The sequence below is a fragment of the Macaca thibetana genome, chromosome 10 (genome assembly GCF_024542745.1).
Source record: "Macaca thibetana thibetana isolate TM-01 chromosome 10, ASM2454274v1, whole genome shotgun sequence".
Taxonomy (NCBI): domain Eukaryota; kingdom Metazoa; phylum Chordata; class Mammalia; order Primates; family Cercopithecidae; genus Macaca; species Macaca thibetana.
This window is the reverse complement of record NC_065587.1, coordinates 64,657,088-64,675,714: the sequence shown is the minus strand read 5'-3', so window position 1 is coordinate 64,675,714 and position 18,627 is coordinate 64,657,088. Positions and strand designations below refer to the sequence as shown.

Here is an 18,627-nt window from a genome sequence, read left to right as displayed (position 1 = left end):
CAGGCCGGGAGGACGCTGGGAACCCGCTGCCCCGCCCCAGGCCCACCCAGGCAAGGACCTGCAACCTCCATCCACTTTAGTCAAAGACTGCCCTGAAGCCAGATGCCCCAGAGCTCTTACGGGGCCCTCACCTGGCTCAGGGGAAAATCGGAACAGACTTTCAAGGCCAGAGAAGATGGGGCAGAAGTCGGGTGAAAATTGTGAGAACTAGATCGGGCACGGTGGCTCATGCCTGTAATCCCAACACTTTGGGAGGCCAAGGCGGTGGGTCACTTTGAGCTCAGGAGTATCAGACCAGCCTGGGCAACATAGTGAGACTTCATTTCTACAAAAAAACAAAAACAAAACAAAACAAACAAAAAACCAAAAACAAAAAACAAGGCGGGAGGATCGCTTGAGCCATCATTGCATCACAACACTCCTGCCTGAATGACAGGCAGAGAATGCCTCAAAAAGAAAAAAGGAGAACTGTAGTGGACAGAGTTTCTTGCCCCAGGATGAAGCCTCCCATCCTGATGATGGTGGAGAAGGGAATGGTGTGTGTGGAGGTAGTGAACTAGATTGGGTGTGCGTTGTGTCCATCCCACCCTATCTTCCCAGAATGCTGGAACAACTGGAGAGTGCGGGGATTGTACACAGGCTGAGGGCCCCAAACATCACATTCAGAATGGCCCGGAGGGAACTGCACTTTAATGGGGTGGCACAGGACAGCAGAACCCTCAGCCAGCAGCCACAGGGCCTGCCAGCCAGCACAACAGAGCAGGTTTCTGCAGTAATGATAGATCCAGGAGATAAGCACAGGTGGAAAAGGGTTGGGTGCCCAGCCACTCAGTCCCAGTGAGCTCTCTGCCACCTCCCTGCCAGCATCCGGTGCAGATTGGGCGGAGTGCAAAGAAGGTGCCATAGTCCAGAGCCAGGAGCTCATGGAACAACTTGGAAGGTGACTCAGGTGAGGCTGAAGAGAAAGGAAAGCTCACGGTCAGTAGCTGTTTCACAGAACCCACCTCACTCTCAAGGTACCTGCCTCAGCCCTCACCCCCAGACCAGCTCTGAAAAGCTGCTCAAGCAGCTACTGGTCTAGTATCCTAGCCCTGAAAAGCCACAAAGACGAAGATTAGCAGTTGCTCAATAAATACGTTTTGAATATCATGGTGAATTGAAAAAAAAAATGTGATGGCTCTATCTACTCAGCGGTGTGCAGATATGCTCTCACACTCGAGAAGCTATCAGAACAAACTGGTAGGCTCACATTCTAGATGACATCTTTTCCCCATACTCTCAAAATGCAAGTTAACCCCCAACACTGAGCAGAAGGAAGGAGAGACCCCAGGTACCTATCAATGAGGGAATCCCGCATGCTGGTGGCAATGGTGCTAGGCTGGGCTTCATTCAGCTTGAAGACACTCTCCACCACTGACAGCTCTGTGCTGGTTGTGTCCAGGCCACAGAAGGCACACCAGTCATTCACCACCATCCCAGCAGCAATCACCTCACTGCCTCGGTTCACAGTCCCCGCCTGCCAAGGGATGGGCTCAGTGTGAGTCACGGCACCAAAGTCTCTCCCTCCTCAATGAGGACTCTCCCCAAACCCTGCTCCTCCCTGACCTGCAGCCCCAGTCTCAAACTGCAGCAGGTAATGACCCAGACTCCCAAACACTGGGCGAAAGGATCTGCCTCAGCAGGAGGCGGGGTTCAGAGGACAGGAATGCTTACCACAAGGGGGACCTGAAGAAGAGAGGACAGCTCATCCTGGTCTTCGATTGAAGTCTTGGGATGCACCAGCCCTCCCTGATTGCTGAAGACACAGTAACTTCCTACTAGCACCTGGTCGGCCACTGTCTGTCTGAAGACTTCCACCTTGAGCACATCTGCCAGAATTTCTTCTGTCTCCTATCAGTCAAAGGTATTGTGTTTAGGGCCCACTTACAGCCCCAGCACCCGGGCCTTGGCTCCCTGAGCCCCTTATTTCTCCTATGTACCTCATATGAAAGCCTCACCCAGAGAAAGGAGGAAGTACAGCTTAGAGCAGAGTCAAAGCCAGCTGTGAAGCCCCTAAAATTCATGCATGCCCTGAACAGTTGGAGGCTGGTCTCGATGTCACTGTTTTCCCCTCTCACCCACACTCAAAAGTTCAACAGTCGATCACCTATCCTGGCCCAGGCTGCAGGACTGAATGGTTCAATCCTGAAGGATTCATACCCTCCCCAGCTTCTTTCTGACACTTGGTAAGGCCTCTGTTATCACTATTCCAATGAATACCTGAAACTCAAGGGCCCATACAGAAAAACCACAGGAGAGACCCCTAATTCTTGCCTGTTAGGAAAGAACAGTGGCTAACCACTGACAGGGATGGCCCTGTGACTCTTGGGGCAAGTTGGGCTGCCTCACCCTGTCCAAGTCTGGGTGGACCAAGGCCACGTAGTCATTGCAGGTGGTGACATTGCCCAAGGCTGAGAGCCGCTCCTCCACCCGCCGAATTTGCACTGTGTCTGGGAGGCTGTTGCGAATATGTTGCAGCTCCTGGTCAGTGGTATTGTTGGGCACCAGGAGACCGTGCCTGTTCCCTGGAGAAACCCAAATTAGAGGGTGAGACAAAGGTGAACCATGAATACACAAGATGCCTGCTGAGCCCTAGCGGCTGAGGATACCACCCAGCCCAGCCCAATCAGCTTTCCCAGGAAAGCTTTAGGCCCAGAGCCCAGCCCTCCAACCCACTGATCTGGACAACACCCAGGGCAGGCCAGAGACCATCCAGGAATCTCAATAAATCCCGCCTACTTCACCATCATCAACTGGAGGGGAGTTGAACTAACAGGAAGAGCTCCTGGCATTACTTGTATATTTTGCTACTTAAAAACTGAGCTAATGCTACACACATAGCAGAATGGCTAGATTATTATTATTTTTTTGAGACAGTCTCACTCTGTCACCCAGGCTGGATACAGTGGTGCGATCTCGGCTCACCGCAACTTCCGCATCCTGGGTTCAGGTGATTCTCTTGCTTCAGCCTCCTGAATAGTTGGAATTACAAGTGCATGCCACCACACCTGGCTAATTTTTTGTGTTTTTGTAGAGACGAGGTTTCACTATGGCTGGTCTCAAACTCCTACCCTCAGGTGATCCGCCCACCTCGACCTCCCAAAGTGCTAGGATTACAGATGTGAGCCACCGCCCCCAACCAGAATGACTAAAATTTTTACAAGTCATCAATTCCAAGTGTTGGCAAAGATATATGGAGCAACTGAACTCTCATACTGAGACAGGAGTGTAAGTTGGTCAACCACTTCAGATAATTATCTGGCATCACCTGCAACTACTACTAGTCACATAACCTGTGACTCTGCCATGCCACTCTTAGGTATAATATACCCAGTAGAAATATGTAGATGCGTTCACTAAAAAAACATAGCAGCACTTTTTTTTTTTTTTTTTTTTTTTTGAGATGGAATCTCGCTCTGCACCCAGGCTGGAGTGCAGTGGCGCGATCTTGGCTCGCTGCAAGTTCTGCCTCCCAGGTTCACGTCATTCTCCTGCCTCAGCCTCCTGAGTAGCTAGGACTACAGACACCCGCCACCACACCCGGCTAATTTTTTTGTATTTTTAGTAGAGACAGGGTTTCACTGTGTTAGCCAGGATGGTCTCAATCTCCTGACCTCATGATCCGCTGGCCTTGGCCTCCCAAAGTGTTGGGATTACAGGCGTGAGCCACCGCGCCCGGCCATTAGCACTATTCCTAATAGACCAAAGTGAAAACTGCCCAAATGCACTGTCAATGGAATGGATGAATACGCTGTGATATACTTACACAAAACACACCACACAGCAACAAGAATGAACAATCTACAAATACACACCAATGAATTTCTGAATTTCAGGTCACTCCCATCATAAAATACACAAGGACTAAGCTAAAATCTCCCTTGTTGTCAGAACTTGCTTCAAGTCCTAAGGGCATGGTTAGAGATCAGAGTACTTTAACTGAATAGGAAAATACTTTGAGGTCACTAGGCTTAAATTTTTTTGGTTTTTTTTTTTTTTTTTTTTTTTGAGACAGAGTTTCGCTCGTATTGCCCAGGCTGAAATGCAATGGCACGATCTCGGCTCACCACAACCTGCACCTCCCGAGTTCAAGCAATTCTCCCGCCTCAGCCTCCCAAGTAGCTAGGATTACAGGTATGCACCACCACACCCAGCTATTTTTTGTATTTTTAGTAGAGATGGGGTTTCTCCATGTTGGTCAGGTTGGTCTCAAACTGCTGACCTCAGGTGATCCACCTGCCTCGGCCTCCCAAACGGCCTTAAGATTTTTAAAAATTAAAGTAAATGTAAAAAAAAAAAAAATAAACAGACTTCTAAAAGTGACCTCAATGAGCAGAATTAAGAAACAACAGGCAGCAGTAATGGAAGACAGATCCAGCTTAAAGAAAGGACCAGCTGGGCGCGGTGGCGCATGCCTGTAATCCCAGCACTTTGGGAGGCCGAGGTGGGAGGATCACCTGAGGTCAGGAGTTCAAGATCAGCCTGGCCAACATGGTGAAACTCTATTTCTACTAAAAACACAAAAAAATTAGCCAGGTGTGGTGGGGTGCGCCTGTAATCCCAGTTACTTAGGAGGCTGAGGCAGGAGAATCACTTGAACGGAGTGTTGCAGTGAGCCAAGATCGTGCCATTGCACTCCAGCCCCGGCAACAAGAGTGAAAACCTCGTCTCAAAAAAATAATAAAAAGAGAGGACCAACGACCAGAATTAACAGTGCTGACAGGTAGGAAGGTAGGGTAGAGATGTGGTAAAGGGAATTTAAGATTTCAACAAAACTGAGCAGGATGACCGCAAATCTTAGCTAATCTTTAGAGAGACAGAAATGAATGCTTACAAAGAGAAAGCACCTTGCTCACAGTCAGTGACAGGGAGAGATGAGATACAAATCCTCGGCTGGGTTCAGTGGCTCTCGCCTGTAATCCCTACACTTTAAGAGACCAAGGTACGAAGATCACTTGAGCCCAGGAGGTCAAGGCTAGGCTGGGCAACACAGGGAGGCCGCGTCTCTACTAAAAATCTAAAAAATTAGCCAGGTGTGGCAGCACGTGCCTGTGGCCCTAGCTACTTGGTAGGCTGAGTTGGGAGGATCACTTGAGCCTAGATCTTGCCACTGCACTCCAAACTGGGTGAAAGAGCAAAAATCTTGTCTCAAAAAAAAAAAAAAAAAAAAAAAACAGATAAAAATCCTCCTCCACACTAAGAACTAGGTGTGGAATTTAGTGAGTCACTTAGGACAAGTCTCAGCTTCCTCATCAGTCGAGCTAGGCCAGTAATTCCTACCTTTCAGTGTCTTTGTGAAGAAGGAATGCGAACAGGAGTGAAAGCACTTTACGTTGTTATTACTATTATCCAGCAGCCTTTGCTAGAAGGTTGCCCCCCATCTCCTGACATTTGGCCTGAGAGATTCTACAGTGCCCAGAGATTAAATAGAGGATACCCTGGGAATCCCTAGGTCACGCCGAGTTCCCTCCGGGGGTGTAATTAATGGTGCTTGGAGACCACTCCCTCCCTTGGCGTCCTCCACCTGCCTTACCCACACACATGCGCCCGATGATGCGGCAGCCGGCGATAGACGCGTGCACCACGGGGATGGTATCGGAGAGCTCGCCCTCGAACACACTGTAGGGACATGGACTCGGTGGTCGCGGGACAGAGGGGCCGGCACCCTCACCCTGCCGGAGCTCTTGACTCCTGCGCACCCTTCCCCGCCACCGCGAGCCCTGGGGCTCCCGCCGCACCTGTAAAAGTTCTCTGAACCGCCAATCGCCACCAGACAGTAGGTGTTGGTGAGCTTGGCAAAGCAGCCGATCTCACAGTTGTTCTCGAAAGACGCTCGGACCGCCATGAGGCCTAGGGGCGGCGGAGCCGGGAGTTCAAGGCCAGCAGATCGTTTCTCAAGTATCCCGGCCTCCGCCCCTCAGGCCTCGCCGCGACCCCGCCCCTCTCGGCCTCCCGGCCCCTCCGCCCTCGGGTCCCGCCCACTGGGCCCCCACCAGACCCTCCGGCCCTGAATCCTCCGGCCCCACCTCTCCCGACCCAGGACCGGAGCTGACCCTCCCAGACTCCCTCACACCAGCTCACCAACTATCCACGACTGTACCTTGGACTCCCTAAAAAGGTTTCCGTTTCCACTTCCGCCCAGGGAGACTTCCGGGAGAGCCTGGCACGCCCCGCCACGCATCCAGCCCCTCTACCTTCGGCCTCCGGGGGACTCTATGGTCGCGAGAAGTCTGGGCGCGACCCCGCCTGGCCCCACCCCCAGCCTGCTCGCGCTCATTCATTCATTATTCATTCAGAAGCTTTTTAGGAGCTGTCATCGACCTAGACCTCCGGCTGGTCGGATGTGAGGCATGAGGGAGAGGAGGGGCCAGGAGTGTCTCGCAGAAGAAGGGTTGATGATGTAGGTATTGATCGAAATGAAGCCGGAGGAAGGGCAGGTTTGGGGAAAGTGATGAGTCCAGCTATGCCTTGAGGGACAGAAGTCCGTGTCTGGAATCCAGCAGGGGAGTGGAGAGCTGAGGAAAGAGATGAGGGGCTGAAGACTAGAAGAGACTACACATGGAGAGAGTTCCAGGAGGGAGAAGTGCGGCCAGACCAAGGCTGGAGAAGGAGGCGCAGCCAAAGAGGGAAAGGCCGCCAAGCTGCAGGTGCTGGAGAGAGGGGAGGACTGAGGAAGAAGGGGCTCAGGAAAAGGCTGGAAAGGGGTCCAGGGTGGGCAAGGATGTAGATGCTGGTTGGCTTCCACGATGTGCCTCTCGCATGGGCTCTGTCACTCACTCAACAGCCAACTTCTGTCCCCGGGATAGTGATGGGGGCCAAGGGCCCTGCTGCACACTTGGACAGGATGAGCTTGGCCCATATTTTGTAGAATCTGCAAAAGCCCCAGGTTCTCTCAAAATGTCACAGTGGTAGCTTGGAGCCCCTGGACTCCCCCAATTCCTCCTTAGGCATTCACCCTCCTCCAGGGGGCTCCCCATAATTGGCCTGAATGGTGCCCTTCCCATTCCCCTAACGTGCCCCTCCCATAACTCAAAGTTCAGGATACACCAGGCACTGTGGGTTATAATAAAGTCTGCCTTTATTGATGTGTATCATGTTTACTGTCCCGGGCAAGTGGTGAGTTCAGGAAAATGGCCCACAACCTGTCACAGCCTGTACTTCAAGAGACACTCAGCAAGATGATGACGACGACAATGATGATGATGATGATGATGATGATGATGATGGTGTGTGTGGGGGGGGGGAGGTGTGTATCGACATACTCTGCTCCTCCTCCCTCGTTCACGTCAGATCCACTCAGTCCTCTCTAGGGTGTCTCTTCACCTGATTCCCTCTACCAAAAATTTTTATAACTCTCTCTTCCCTCTGTCCAAAACCTCCCCATCCTTCAAGGCCTGGCTCAAAGACCACCTCCATCTCCTCTAAGAAACTTTTCTGACTACTCCACCTTCTCCATGACTCTCTGCCCTTTGTTTTCTAACACCCTTTGTCACTGGTTAACCTTTAACTTGTTATGGCTCTGACCCCTTCTCCAGCAGCTTGTGCATTTCATCTCTGTCCCCAGGTCTGAGTCGACCCACCTGTCAGCTCTATGGTATGCCCAGCACACGGCTGGAAACACAGCCTAGATTCAAGAATATACTGGTCTGTGTGTGTGTGTGTGTGTGTGTGTGTGTGTGTACACAAGAATCTTGAGCCCAGAGAGTGCGTCCGACCTGGGCTTCTAGACACCTCCCTTCCCCAGTCTGGGACCTGAGCAAGTCCAGAGTCTCGGTGGACAGAGGAGGGGCCTGCCCTTGCCAGTGCACCCCCACGCCAGTCCTTTGGCTAGGACTCAAAGCGGCTTCGGAGCTGCTTGAACTTGGACTTGTTGTACTTAGTGATGAGGTCCAGTTTGCTGTGACCCAGGGTCAGCCGTTTCTCATCCCTGACCAGGTCGCTGTTACCACCGTTGAGATGGCCACCCTTGGGAGCCCCAGGCTCGGGTGCCTGCCTGGCACCTTGCAACTGATGATACTTGGTGATGAGGTCCAGCTTGCTGTGGCCCAGGGTTAGCCGTTTCTCATCCCCAGACCCCACTCCAGTCGTGCGAGCAGGGCTTGGTATTGGAAGACCATTAGGCCCAGGCCCCTCACCCCGGAATGGGCCGAACTTTGTGATGAGGTCCAGCTGGCTGTGTCCCAGGGTCTGCCGCCGCTCATCTGGACCCTGTCTGGCAGGTCTGACTGAGGAGTTGGTTTCAAGGGGCACTCTGGAGCCCTGGGCCTTGGGGTACTGCACCAGGAGGTCTGATTGGCCATGGCTATGGTTTAGGGACATCCTCCTGTCCTCCAGGGCCCGATCACCAGGTCTGAGGGAACCTGACTCAGGGGCACCACCAGTACCCAGGGCTCGGGACAGAAGATCCAGCTGGCTGTTGGCCTGGCTTGGGGACAACCTCCTGTCCTCTGGGGCCTGCTCGCCAGCCCGAAGGGGGCTTGAGTTGGGGGTAACCCCAGAGTCAGGGTCTCTCACTTCTCGGGCTCTGGGGAAGGGGACAAGGAGATCCAGCTGGCCACGGCTCTGACTTGGAGATGCCTTCTTCTCCTTCTCCTCCACTGTCTCCAGGGCTGTGCCAGGTACCCATCGACCCCGCAGGGGGCTGGGCTCTTGGCTTCCTGGGAGCCCATTCTCTGGGAACCGGGACATAGCTGGGACACCCCAATGGAACTGGAGGAGGGGCCGGGAGCGAGGAAGCAGAGGGGACCCCACTGCCAAGGTCAAGGGGCTGGCACTATTATGGTTGAGGGCAGGGGAGGACTGGGACCACGGGTATGATCCTAGCTTGCCCAGGTTGGCCCTATAAAGCCCAGGAGGGGAGCCATGGTTAGGGTCTGACAGTTGGCGATGCAGGGAGGGCTGGCCATGGGCCTCATGGCGGGCGGGACCCAGAGACGAGGACCCCATGCCCATGTCACTGCAATCACCACCTCCTGGTAGAGCGAGGCAGGAGGAGAGACCCGTAAGTGGTGACCGCTTGATGCTGCTGAGGCTGGTGCTGGAGGGCGGGGACGATGTGGGGCTTGGGATGCCAGGCCTGAAGGCTAGGGCCACGGGGGGAGGACGCAGTGCCCGGGGAGACAGCGGGTCCTCACCGCTGCAGAAGCCTTCCACAGGCCGCGACTCGGCGTACAGGCAGCGGAACTCCCGGTCAAAGTCTTCCACGATGCGGCCCCTGAGCTGCAGCACCATGCTAGTGTGGGCCTGGTTGCAAAGCCAGGTGAAGCTGGGGGCAGAGGGACAGGGGGGTCAGGAGGCAAAGTGCAGGACCCTGGGTGTTGGCAGGAGTCACAGCCAGAGGTGCATACCTGGTCCAGCATGCTGGACCCAAACCCCACCACCACGAGGGCTCACAGCAAGGGGCAGAGCTCTGACTCCAGAGTCTGTGCTTGCCCTAGCCCTGCTTAGTGGGCCTGGGCACATGGCTGCCCTCAGGGCCCTAACTTCCCCATCTGTAAAATGGACTTGTGGGAGGTTCCCTGAAGTCACTCCAGTTCCAATGTGCAATAGTCATTTTCTATGCCAAGGGTATTAAAGTCATCATTCCCCTAGAGTGAGCTCCTCCAAGGCCGACCTGCCCCCAACACCCTCCCCTGAGCCTGGCATGATGCCTGGCACATGGCAGGTGCTCAGTCTGTGTCCGAAGGGATGGACGAGTGGAGGGAAGCTCAGAGCTGCCAGCCAGTGGTGCAGTCCCAGGCCCCCCTCGCCTCCTCGCGCCTGCTCACCTGTAGCTGCCTGCCACCACCTGCTCACAGTCGATGAGGACGAACTTCTCCAGGGCCTGCCCCGTGAAGCGGCGGCCAGCCTTGCTGCAATATGTGTCCCCACACGTGCTCCGCACACGCATGTTCTAGGTGTAAGTAGGTTGGGGGTGACCTTGAGAGAGTGAGGCTCAAGACATGTCTCTGCCCCGTGGGGTCTCCAACCCCAGACAGCTAAGGGAACCTACCCCCAACTCCCACTGCCCCCCCAGTGCTGAGTGGCCACCCACTGGCTCCCCCGCCCTCCCTGACTCCCCATCCGCACCCCTGGTTACTGGCCCTGGTCCTCACTGACCGGCAGGTGCCCCCCATTGAGGTCCATCTTGTAACACATCTCCAGGAAGTGCCTCAGGTGCTCCTGGGCCAGGAGCAGGTACACAGGGACACCACGCCGGCTCGAGGCCTCCATGAGGTCACACAGAAGCTCCATGTCAGTGAATATGTCCATCACCACAGCCACTACCTGGGCAGGGGGAGGTGCATGAAAGCTCAGCGCTGCCCAGGGCACTCCCCACATCCAGCCAAGCCTGGGGCAGGAACCCGGGCCCCGGGAAAAGAGCACTGGACTGAAAATCAGGAGGCCAGAGCCTTCAAGAGAAAGTGAACAGGAAGGGCTCTTAGGAGTGACCTAGCCCAGGGCTTCTTAACTTGGGCACAGGGAGATTTGACTGTCTTCTTCTTCTTTTTTTTTTTTTTTTGAGACAGAGTCTCGCTCTGTCGCCCGGGCTGGAGTGCAGTGGCCGGATCTCAGCTCACTGCAAGCTCCGCCTCCCGGGTTCACGCCATTCTCCTGCCTCAGCCTCCCGAGTAGCTGGGACTACAGGCGCCCACCACCGCGCCCGGCTAATTTTTTGTATTTTTTAGTAGAGACGGGGTTTCACCGTGTTAACCAGGATGGTCTCGATCTCCTGACCTCGTGATCCGCCCGTCTTCTTCCTTTTTTTAAGAGTCAGTGTCTGTCTCACTCTGTCGCCCAGGCTGGAGTGCAGTGGCATGATCATAGCTCTCTTCTGCCTAGAACTCCCAGGCTCAAGCAATCCTCCCAACTCAGCCTCCCAAGTAGCTGGTATTATAGGCATATGCCACTATGCCTGGCTAATTTTTTTTTTTTTTTTTTTTTTTTTGAGACAGCATCTCACTCTGTTGTCCAGGCTTGAGTGCAGTGGTGCAGTCTTGGCTCACTGCAACCTCTGCCTTCTGGGTTCAAGTAATTCTCATGCCTTAGCCTCTCAAGTAGCTGGAATTTCAGGCACTTGCCACCATGCCCAGCTAATTTTCTGTATTTTTAGTAGAGACGGGGTTTCACCATGTTGGCCAGGCTGGTCTCGAACTCCTGACCTCAGGTGATCTGCCCGCCTCAGCCTCCCAAAGTGCTGTAATTACAGGCATGAGCCACTGTGCCTGTCCCTGGATAATTTTTTTTTTTTCCTTTGAGACGGAGTCTCGCACTGTCACCTGTGCAGTGGCACGATCTCGGCTCCTGGGTTCAAGTGATTCTCCTGCCTCAGCCTTCCAAGTAGCTGGGATTACAGGTGCCTGCCACCATGCCCAGCTAATTTTTTGTATTTTTAGTAGAGACGGGTTTTCATGATGTTGGCCAGGCTGATCTCAAACTCCTGACCTTGTGATCTGCCAGCCTCGGCCTCCCAAAGTGCTGGAATTACAGGCATGAGCCACCGCACCTGGCCGCTAATTTTTTTTTTATTCTAATTTTTTGTAGAGATGTGGGTCTCACTATGTTGCCCAAGCTAGTCTTGAACTCCTGGCCTCAAGCAGTCCTCCCACCTCAGCCTCCCAAAGCACTGAGATTACAGTAAAATCCCAGCCCAGATTTGACTGTCTTGAACCCCTAGCTGTTTGAAAGCATTTGTGTGCATCTTTAGGTTCACCGAGTGTTTATCTGTCTTCAGATTCTCAAAGATGACTGTGGATCGACTGTGCTAGTCCAACACCCCCTCTGCACTGAGCCCCAGATGGGACAGCAGTGACAAGCAGAACCCAGGCCCCAATTCCCAGGCAAGTTCCTTCCACTCCCCCCACTGACTCCAGCCCAGCTCTGCCCCAGGGACTGTCTGTCTGAGGCTCCCTTCTCCAGGGTCAGAGCTACAAGCCACTTACTGGGGTCTTCACTGCCCTTTCCCAGCCCTGCCTCAGTTTCCCTGTGAAGCCACAGAGATCTGGTGTGACCCCTTACACTGCAGACTCCCTTATTTGCACCCATGCCAAATGGATCCAAGTTTTCCGCTCAGTTGAGGACTGGGCTGGGGCTTGTGCCTCCATCCCATACAAAGGGCTGCCTCTAAAAGGCCCCTGAAACCCTCCTGGCACCTCCCAGCCCCCAGCTGGCCTTTCTTCCCATGGCATATATCTGCTATGAGAATCTCTTCTCCCAGGCAGGGCCGAGAGGCAGGAGTTACAGAGCATAGCACTCCAGCTCTGGGGTCAGAAAGAACTGGGTTCAAACCTGGACTCTACCACTTCCTGGTGACACAGCTTTGGGTGAGTAGCTTCGCCTCTGGAAACCTCAACTTTCTCAGCTGTTAAATGGAGATAATGATAGCCATGTCTCAGAGCTATGGGGAATTAAATGTGAAAATGCTCAAGACATAACAGAGCTCTATAAACATTGGGCTGCAGGGCAACGCAGCATTTCCCAAGGTCACTAGGAGTCATGACAGCCCAGTACACAAGCCTGGCTCCTGGCCCAGGACAGAGGGGTCTAAATGGGGGCTGAGAAAGTGAGGCACTGGGGGATGCCCTAGTTCACAGCACAGGCCTGGCCAGAGTAGGGGGACAAGGACAGGCAGGAAAGATCAAAGAGGCAGGGGTGAGGATGACGACAGCAGCAGCCTCACTAATAACCCCATTCCCGATGCCAATCAGTCCTGGCCGTCCCCTGCCTGGGGCACAGGCAGGCTTGCCAGGAAGCTCTGGAAGTACCGGTGGGATCCCAGTATCCTGGCTTCCCATCTCTGCAGCAGGAACCTAACTCTACCTCAAATCCAGCCAGGGGTCATCTTGTCCATTCCCCTAGAGAAGGAGGCCAGGGCTTCAGAAGTGAAGCTGTGCTTGTGTGTGGCCAGAGCCTTTCTGGGTGCTGACCACCCCCACCTGCCCTCCCAATTCTCTTTCTCCTGAGGTCCTGCTCCCCATCACTGAGCCCAGCATCCTCCTCTCCTCTTTCCTCCTTGGTTCCAAAGCCTAGCCCTCGAGGACATGCCAAAGAGGCCCACATGCCGGCCCCCTCCCCTGCTTCAGGCCCAGCTGCAGATGTGGTGCAGGAGGGTGGGGGGCAACTGGGGACCTGAGCCAGCAAGGAAGGCTGGACTGCTCCCCAGGACCTAAGTCAGAGAGCCCCTGTCTCCCCGAGCCCTGAACTCTATGTCACCATACGGACCTCCCTGGGCAAGTCCCAAGCCCCTCTCTGGCCTCAGTTTCTTCTGTAAGTTAAGGAAGTGACTCGGATGTTCCCCAAGGTTGGAGTTCTTAGTGTGGGGATCATAAAACTTTCTGAGAAACTGATAAGGCAGTGGAGCATCTTCCAAGGTAAAGATGCAGCGAGGACTCCTCCCTCCAACCTGCACCACTTGGTGTGCATTTCAGAAGGTTGTGGAGTCCCTGATGCCCATGCCCTGTTCTAGGCTCATCCATACTATTCCTAGGGACCAAGCATTGCCAAGGTAAATATGGGATGCCCCCCTTTTAGGAGTTTGCGATCTAATAGTGCCAGAGGTGCTGGTCCTCATTCTGCCCCTAAGTCACTGCGTCGCCTTGGCTGGTCCCTTCCCTCTCTGGGCCTCAGTTTCCTCCTCTGTGAGCTGAGCGATGGAGAGATGAGGCCCTTACCGTGCGGGCCTGGCTGAAGAGGAAGCGCAGCAAGTCCTTGATGTTCTTGGCCTTGTCCCTCTGGAAGTGGACCACAGCCTGGGTGGGGCTGAAGCCCGTGGCCTGTGGCACCTCGGGCCAGCCCAGGTCCAGGTCCGGGGGGTCTATGTCAGAGGCCATGGGGAAGTAAGTGCCTGAGGTGACTTCGGAGAGCAGACTGAGGCGGTCTGGCCCCGAGGCCTCCTGCCCCTGGGCCTCGCTGAGGTCAGGGCCCCCGCGCACATGGCTGGTCATGTAGTCCACATCCAGGGCGCTCAGGAAGGGCAGCTCCCGCTCCTCGGAGATGACCCGCAGGTAGGCAGCCTCACCCCGCTCCAGGAGGGCGTCGGCCGCCAGCCGGGCCGCCTCGCTGTGCTGCAGCACCAGCGGTGAGCTCTCCCGCCACCACGGCCGCTTCAGCTCCTCCACCCGGCCCCGCAGGGGTCCCGCCATGCCCTGGGCTCCCAGGCTCCCAGGCCCTGGGCTTCCGAACATGCCTGCCCAGTGGCTGCCTCACCCGCCAGCAGGGCCCATGGCCCGCACGCTGGCCTGGCTGCAGCAGGAAGAGGAGACCGGCAGAACCACCTCCTGCCCGCCCGCTCGCTGTGTGTGTGGCGGGCCCCCAAACTGTTGCCACCCTAAATCAGAGCCACGCTCCGCCCTATTGCCCCTGGCCTCTGGAACCTGTCAGGCCAGCCCCACCTGTCTGCCTATGTTGGGACTCGCCTGCCCAGGGAAGCGGCAATGCCAGGCTCTCGGTGCACACTCCTGCCTCCCTCTATTCCTCCCCAGCAACGCAGCCCCATCCCTACCAGGCTCTGAGCAAGTCTCCAAATGCTGACTTCCTGGGACCCACAGAGGTTGAATTATAGCCAAGAGGGGCCCAGGCGGCTCAGGAACACACATGCACACACACACACACTGCAGGTGGGTGAGCCACTCAAGACACCCAGGAAAAGACATGAACACACACGCAGACGGACACACTGACAACTGACGGATACACAGATATGGAGTGTGGGCTGACACAGGCCGACCACACACTTTAATCACATTGACTTGCATAAACTCACCCAAACGCCGATTTACAGACTGGCCATGGCCCCCCACAACACATACCATAGTGGATAGCACATGCCTTGGCTCAAGTCTGCAAGGCCCTAAATGAGAGCTGAACAAGCATCACATGGAATATCCAAGGACATCAATGCCTGTCTGTTCCCCAGCCAGTCCTCTTTTTGCTCCCATAATCGTCCTGCCACTCTCCACCATCTTAACTGTGGTGCTCACAGCCCCCTGGCTCTCTCCCACCCCCACTCAGAGCTGTCATTCAAGAACCTAAGGCAGTGGCTCTCACCCTGACCCCAGGGGTGGTGAGAGGTGATGAAATGCAGACCCCCGGGCCCCACCCTCCTGGAGATTCTCATCCACAAGGTGTCCATAGGCTTCTGGAGATTGTCTTTTTTCTTTTTTCTTTTTCTTTTTGAGATAGGGTCTTGCTCTGTCACCCAGGCTGGAGTGCAGTGGCGCAATCACAGCTCACTACAGCTGTGCCTCAGTTTCTCTGGGCTCAAGTGATCTTCCCACCTCAGCCTCCTGAGTAGCTGGGATTACAGGTGCATGTTACCATGCTCAGCTAATTTTTGAATTTTTTAAAGAGATGGGATCTCACTATGTTGTCCAGGCTGATCTTGAACTCCTGGCCTCAAGCAATCTTCCTGTCTCAGCCTCCCAAAGTGCTGGGATTATAGGTGTAAGCCACCACACCTGGCCATTTTTCTTTTTCAATTGAGACGTGATCTTGCTCTGTCACCCAGGCTAGAGAGAGCAGTGGTGTGATCATAGCTTACTGTAACCTTGAATTCCTGGGTCTTTTAACAAGTGCCCAGTGCACTGTGGGCAGTGGGCTAAGGCCCACCCCTCAGACATGCTGTCCCAGATGGCTGTGCTTGCAACACCCTTAACTCCAGGGATGTTCTTGGCCTGGTGGTGGCCAGACCCCAGCCTTCCTCCCCTCCTCCAGGGCTGAGTATGAAAATGGTTGAAAGTTTGTTTCAGAGAATGGGTGAACACACTGCAAGGTCAGTAGGCAAACAGGGCAGGCAGATTTCTGACCTCTGCCCCAGCAAAGACTGAAGTCCCAGAGCATGCACTGTGTGTCCTTCGGAGGACGCTGAGCAGCTTTGCTCTGGGGAACGGGGTGAGCAGGTGGCAGCTGCAGCTGGGGAGCCAGGCTAGGCAGAAGCAGTCACCACCTTTCCACAGAGGCGTGAGGTCCAGCGAGGACGGCGGGAAGTGCAGAAGAGCTAAAGCCGTGTCTCGCAGCCCTGTTTAGCACTGAGCGCACTTGGTTCGTCTGGTCTGCGATCGTGTCCGGAACACAGGGTCTTCTGTGTCCAAAGAACTTGACACACATATAGTGGGAGGGAGCTGGGTGGGATTTAGAGGTTCCCGAGTTGAACTGAGCCCTAGGACCAAAGATGAATGGGGCTAGGGCTGTGTCTTCGAGGACCCTATAAGTGAAGGAACTGGGGGAGCATGGGGGAGCCACAGGTCAGGAGTTATGACCCACACTATCCCATCCCAGGTGCAGGAGCACCGGGCACTCCAAGGAGGCCCTTCCCAGGGGGTGAGGAGGCTGCAAGAGGGGCAGAAGGTTGAGTAAACAAAGCCAGACCGTGGGAGGGTAATGAGTTGTGGGGGTATCTGAGGTGGCAGGGCCATCATTAGGGCCTTATCTCCAGGCCCTTGTTTGAAGGGGAGGATCAACCAGGGTCTTATCTGGGTGGGAGAAGTGCTCCCGGGAGGGAGGGAGGCAAGTCTGCATGTCACTGAGTTAGTTGTGTTTATCCTGCAGTGTTTATACATACACTTCAGGTACATATCTTTGGCTCTGTATCTTTTAATTGTGGTAAAATACACATAACATTTGCCTTTAAAAAAGAATTCATGGCTGGACGCGGTGGCTCATGCCTATAATCCCAGCAGTTTGGGAGGCCGAGGTGGGCGGATCAGCTGAAGTTGGGAGTTCAAGACCAGCCTAACCAACATGGTGAAACCCCATCTCTAATAAAAATACAAAAATTAGGTGGGTGTGGTGGCAGGCGCCCATAATCCCAGCTACTTGGGAGGCTGAGGCAGGAGAATCGCTTGAACCCAGGAGGCACAGGTAGAGGTGAGCCAAGATTACGCCACTGCACTCCAGCCTCAAGTGATGCTCTTGCCTCTGCCTCCCAAAGTGTTGAGATTACAGGTGTGAGCCACTGCACGAAGCCAAAATCTGCTATTGTAACCATTTTTAAGTGGTACACTTCAAGTGTCATAAGTCCATTCACACTATGGTGTAACCCTCGCCACCATCCATCTCTAGAACTCTTTTCACTTTGCAAAACTAGAGCTCTGTACCCACTAAACATGAACTCCCCATTTCCCCCTCCCCTACCCCCCGGCACCCACTATTCTGTTTCCTATCTCTATGAATTTGACTCCTCTAGATACCTCATTTAAGTGGAATCATACGGTTTTGTCCTTTTGTGACTGGCTCATTTCACGTAGCTTCACATCTTCAAGTTCCTCCACGTTGTAGTGTATGTCGAAATCTCCTTCCACTTCAGGCTAAATAATATCCCATTGCATGTGTGGAGCACATTTAGCTCATCCGTTCCTCCTCAGATGGATGCCTGAGTTGCTTCCACCTTTCGGCTGTTGTTAATAAGGCACAGGTATACAAATTTGGCTCTGTATTTTTGTATACTTCCCCCCAGGCCCAGGTTTGTACTAAATTCCTTTTTTGTACATAAGAAACCACCGAATATTGGCAATTTCATATGGTTTGACTAAATATATACACCTGTACCTGTGCATAACTGTACCTGTGCTTGTATGTGTGTGCACGTCCTGTCTGTGATGTTTGTGTGCCTGCGTGGCGCAGCAGTGTGCGTGGACCTGTGTGTGCACGTGTGTCTGGGCGGCAGGATAGTCCTTGTGTCGGACTCTGCGTTGCGGTACTGGGGCTGTGGACAGAGAGCACAACGGAGAGGGGCAGGGGTGGGAAGACTTGGTTGAAGGGCAAAGGGTTCCAGTGGATCCCAGACATCATGATAATGCTTGCGTGCAAATCAAATCAAATCCCCCAGGGCTGAGGGACCAGCTGCCCCTCCCTAGGCAGCCCTCCCTGTGAGCTGAGTTGGTCAAGGGCAATGGGAGGGCAGACAGGTGGCTCCTGGCCTTGGGGCTGGGACTAGAGGTGGTGGCCAAGGGTGATGGGAATCATCCAGACAGACCCAAGCCCTGTCCCTGGCTGCAGTGTGTCAGGCGCAGGCCCCTTAATGACTGTAATTAAGAGGAAGGAAACTGTTTTCCTGTACAGAAGGTGTGTCAGGCGCCTGCCTGGCATCACTCAGCTGTCCCAGGAGCCACTTAGCCTTGTCTGTTGTCTCTCACAAGCCAAGTGGTGTCTGGGCAGGCGATGTCGTGTGGGGTAGGGGGAGCAGAGGCTGGGTTGCAGCCCTCCAGGTGCAGGCTGCTCTGAGGCCAGTGCTGCCACATACCTTTCCTCTGGCGCCCCGGGTCAGGAGAGACGGAGTTTCCGCAGAGGAGCAGCTGGGACTGGTAAGGGAGCCAGAGTGCGCCCAAATCCCTTGAATCAAGGCAAAGCAACCTAAGAGCCAGAGATGCAAAAGCGGACAATGCTGAGGAGTCCCCGAGGCTGGCTTGAGCCAGGGAGCAAAGGGTGAGAAAGATTTCAGGGTGCAGAGTGGTAAGTGGGGCGTTCCTGGCTGGAGGAAGAGGGCAAGGACATGCCCAGGGAAGGCAGGTGGGGGCCGTGGTACAGGGGAAGATGCTAATAGGAAGGTTAGAGCCACACTAGGAAGAGCTTGAGGGCCTTCTAAGGTGCTGGGTTCTTACCTAGAGATGATGG

The 18,627-nt window shown here is 54.4% G+C and overlaps 4 protein-coding genes and 1 long non-coding RNA gene across 9 annotated transcripts in view; 1 reads left to right on the top strand and 4 right to left on the bottom strand.

Annotated features, from left to right (window-relative positions):
* Positions 1-5,416, bottom strand: part of TRPC4AP (transient receptor potential cation channel subfamily C member 4 associated protein) — a 283,763-nt gene extending 278,347 nt beyond the window's left edge. The window contains exon 1 of the mRNA XM_050807052.1: positions 5,413-5,416. The gene's annotated coding sequence lies outside the window, so the exon portion shown is untranslated. The remainder of the gene's footprint in view (positions 1-5,412) is intronic.
* MMP24OS (MMP24 opposite strand) overlaps positions 1-18,627 on the bottom strand; it is a 194,325-nt gene that overhangs the window by 1,778 nt on the left and 173,920 nt on the right. Inside the window, exon 1 of one of the 2 annotated variants that reach the window (XM_050807414.1) lies at positions 9,779-9,782. The exons of the other annotated variant lie outside the window; for it this stretch is intronic. The gene's annotated coding sequence lies outside the window, so the exon portion shown is untranslated. Of the gene's footprint in view, positions 1-9,778; positions 9,783-18,627 lie in introns of those variants that run through there. 2 annotated transcript variants of the gene reach the window in all.
* On the bottom strand, positions 673-6,360 carry EIF6 (eukaryotic translation initiation factor 6). Of its 4 annotated transcripts, none has more exons than XM_050807269.1 (7): positions 6,121-6,360; positions 5,778-5,889; positions 5,573-5,658; positions 2,389-2,564; positions 1,714-1,890; positions 1,335-1,516; positions 673-955 (listed from the first exon to the last, which is right to left on the bottom strand). In XM_050807269.1, the coding sequence occupies exons 1-7, from the start codon at positions 6,218-6,220 to the stop codon at positions 946-948; spliced, it is 843 nt and encodes a 280-aa protein (XP_050663226.1). In that variant the 5' UTR covers positions 6,221-6,360; the 3' UTR covers positions 673-945. The 4 variants fall into 4 exon arrangements, with proteins under 4 accessions (XP_050663226.1, XP_050663229.1, XP_050663228.1 ...); XM_050807272.1 differs by having other exon boundaries at positions 6,140-6,162; XM_050807271.1 differs by lacking the exon at positions 6,121-6,360 and adding an exon at positions 6,093-6,116.
* Positions 6,267-7,140, top strand: LOC126964356 (uncharacterized). Its single transcript, XR_007729346.1, has 2 exons — positions 6,267-6,439; positions 6,540-7,140. It is a non-coding gene; the product is annotated as an uncharacterized LOC126964356 (long non-coding RNA).
* Positions 7,104-14,322, bottom strand: FAM83C (family with sequence similarity 83 member C). Its single transcript, XM_050807056.1, has 4 exons — positions 13,689-14,322; positions 10,138-10,305; positions 9,807-9,931; positions 7,104-9,304 (listed from the first exon to the last, which is right to left on the bottom strand). The coding sequence occupies exons 1-4, from the start codon at positions 14,199-14,201 to the stop codon at positions 7,867-7,869; spliced, it is 2,244 nt and encodes a 747-aa protein (XP_050663013.1). The 5' UTR covers positions 14,202-14,322; the 3' UTR covers positions 7,104-7,866.

Excerpts from the sequence above, each read along its gene's own strand:
- FAM83C (XM_050807056.1), bottom strand. The coding sequence starts at position 14,201 with ATGTTCGGAAGCCCAGGGCCTGGGAGCCTGGGAGCCCAGGGCATGGCG. Across the intron at positions 10,306-13,688 it reads TCTTCAGCCAGGCCCGCACG|GTAGTGGCTGTGGTGATGGA; the intron begins GTAAGGGCCTCA and ends CCCCCTGCCCAG. Across the intron at positions 9,305-9,806 it reads GTGGTGGCAGGCAGCTACAG|CTTCACCTGGCTTTGCAACC; the intron begins GTGAGCAGGCGC and ends CTCTGCCCCCAG.
- EIF6 (XM_050807269.1), bottom strand. The coding sequence starts at position 6,220 with ATGCGTGGCGGGGCGTGCCAGGCTCTCCCGGAAGTCTCCCTGGGCGGA. Across the intron at positions 2,565-5,572 it reads CATCGGGCGCATGTGTGTGG|GGAACAGGCACGGTCTCCTG; the intron begins GTAAGGCAGGTG and ends GGGTTTCTCCAG. Across the intron at positions 1,891-2,388 it reads TCCACCCAGACTTGGACAGG|GAGACAGAAGAAATTCTGGC; the intron begins GTGAGGCAGCCC and ends TTTGACTGATAG.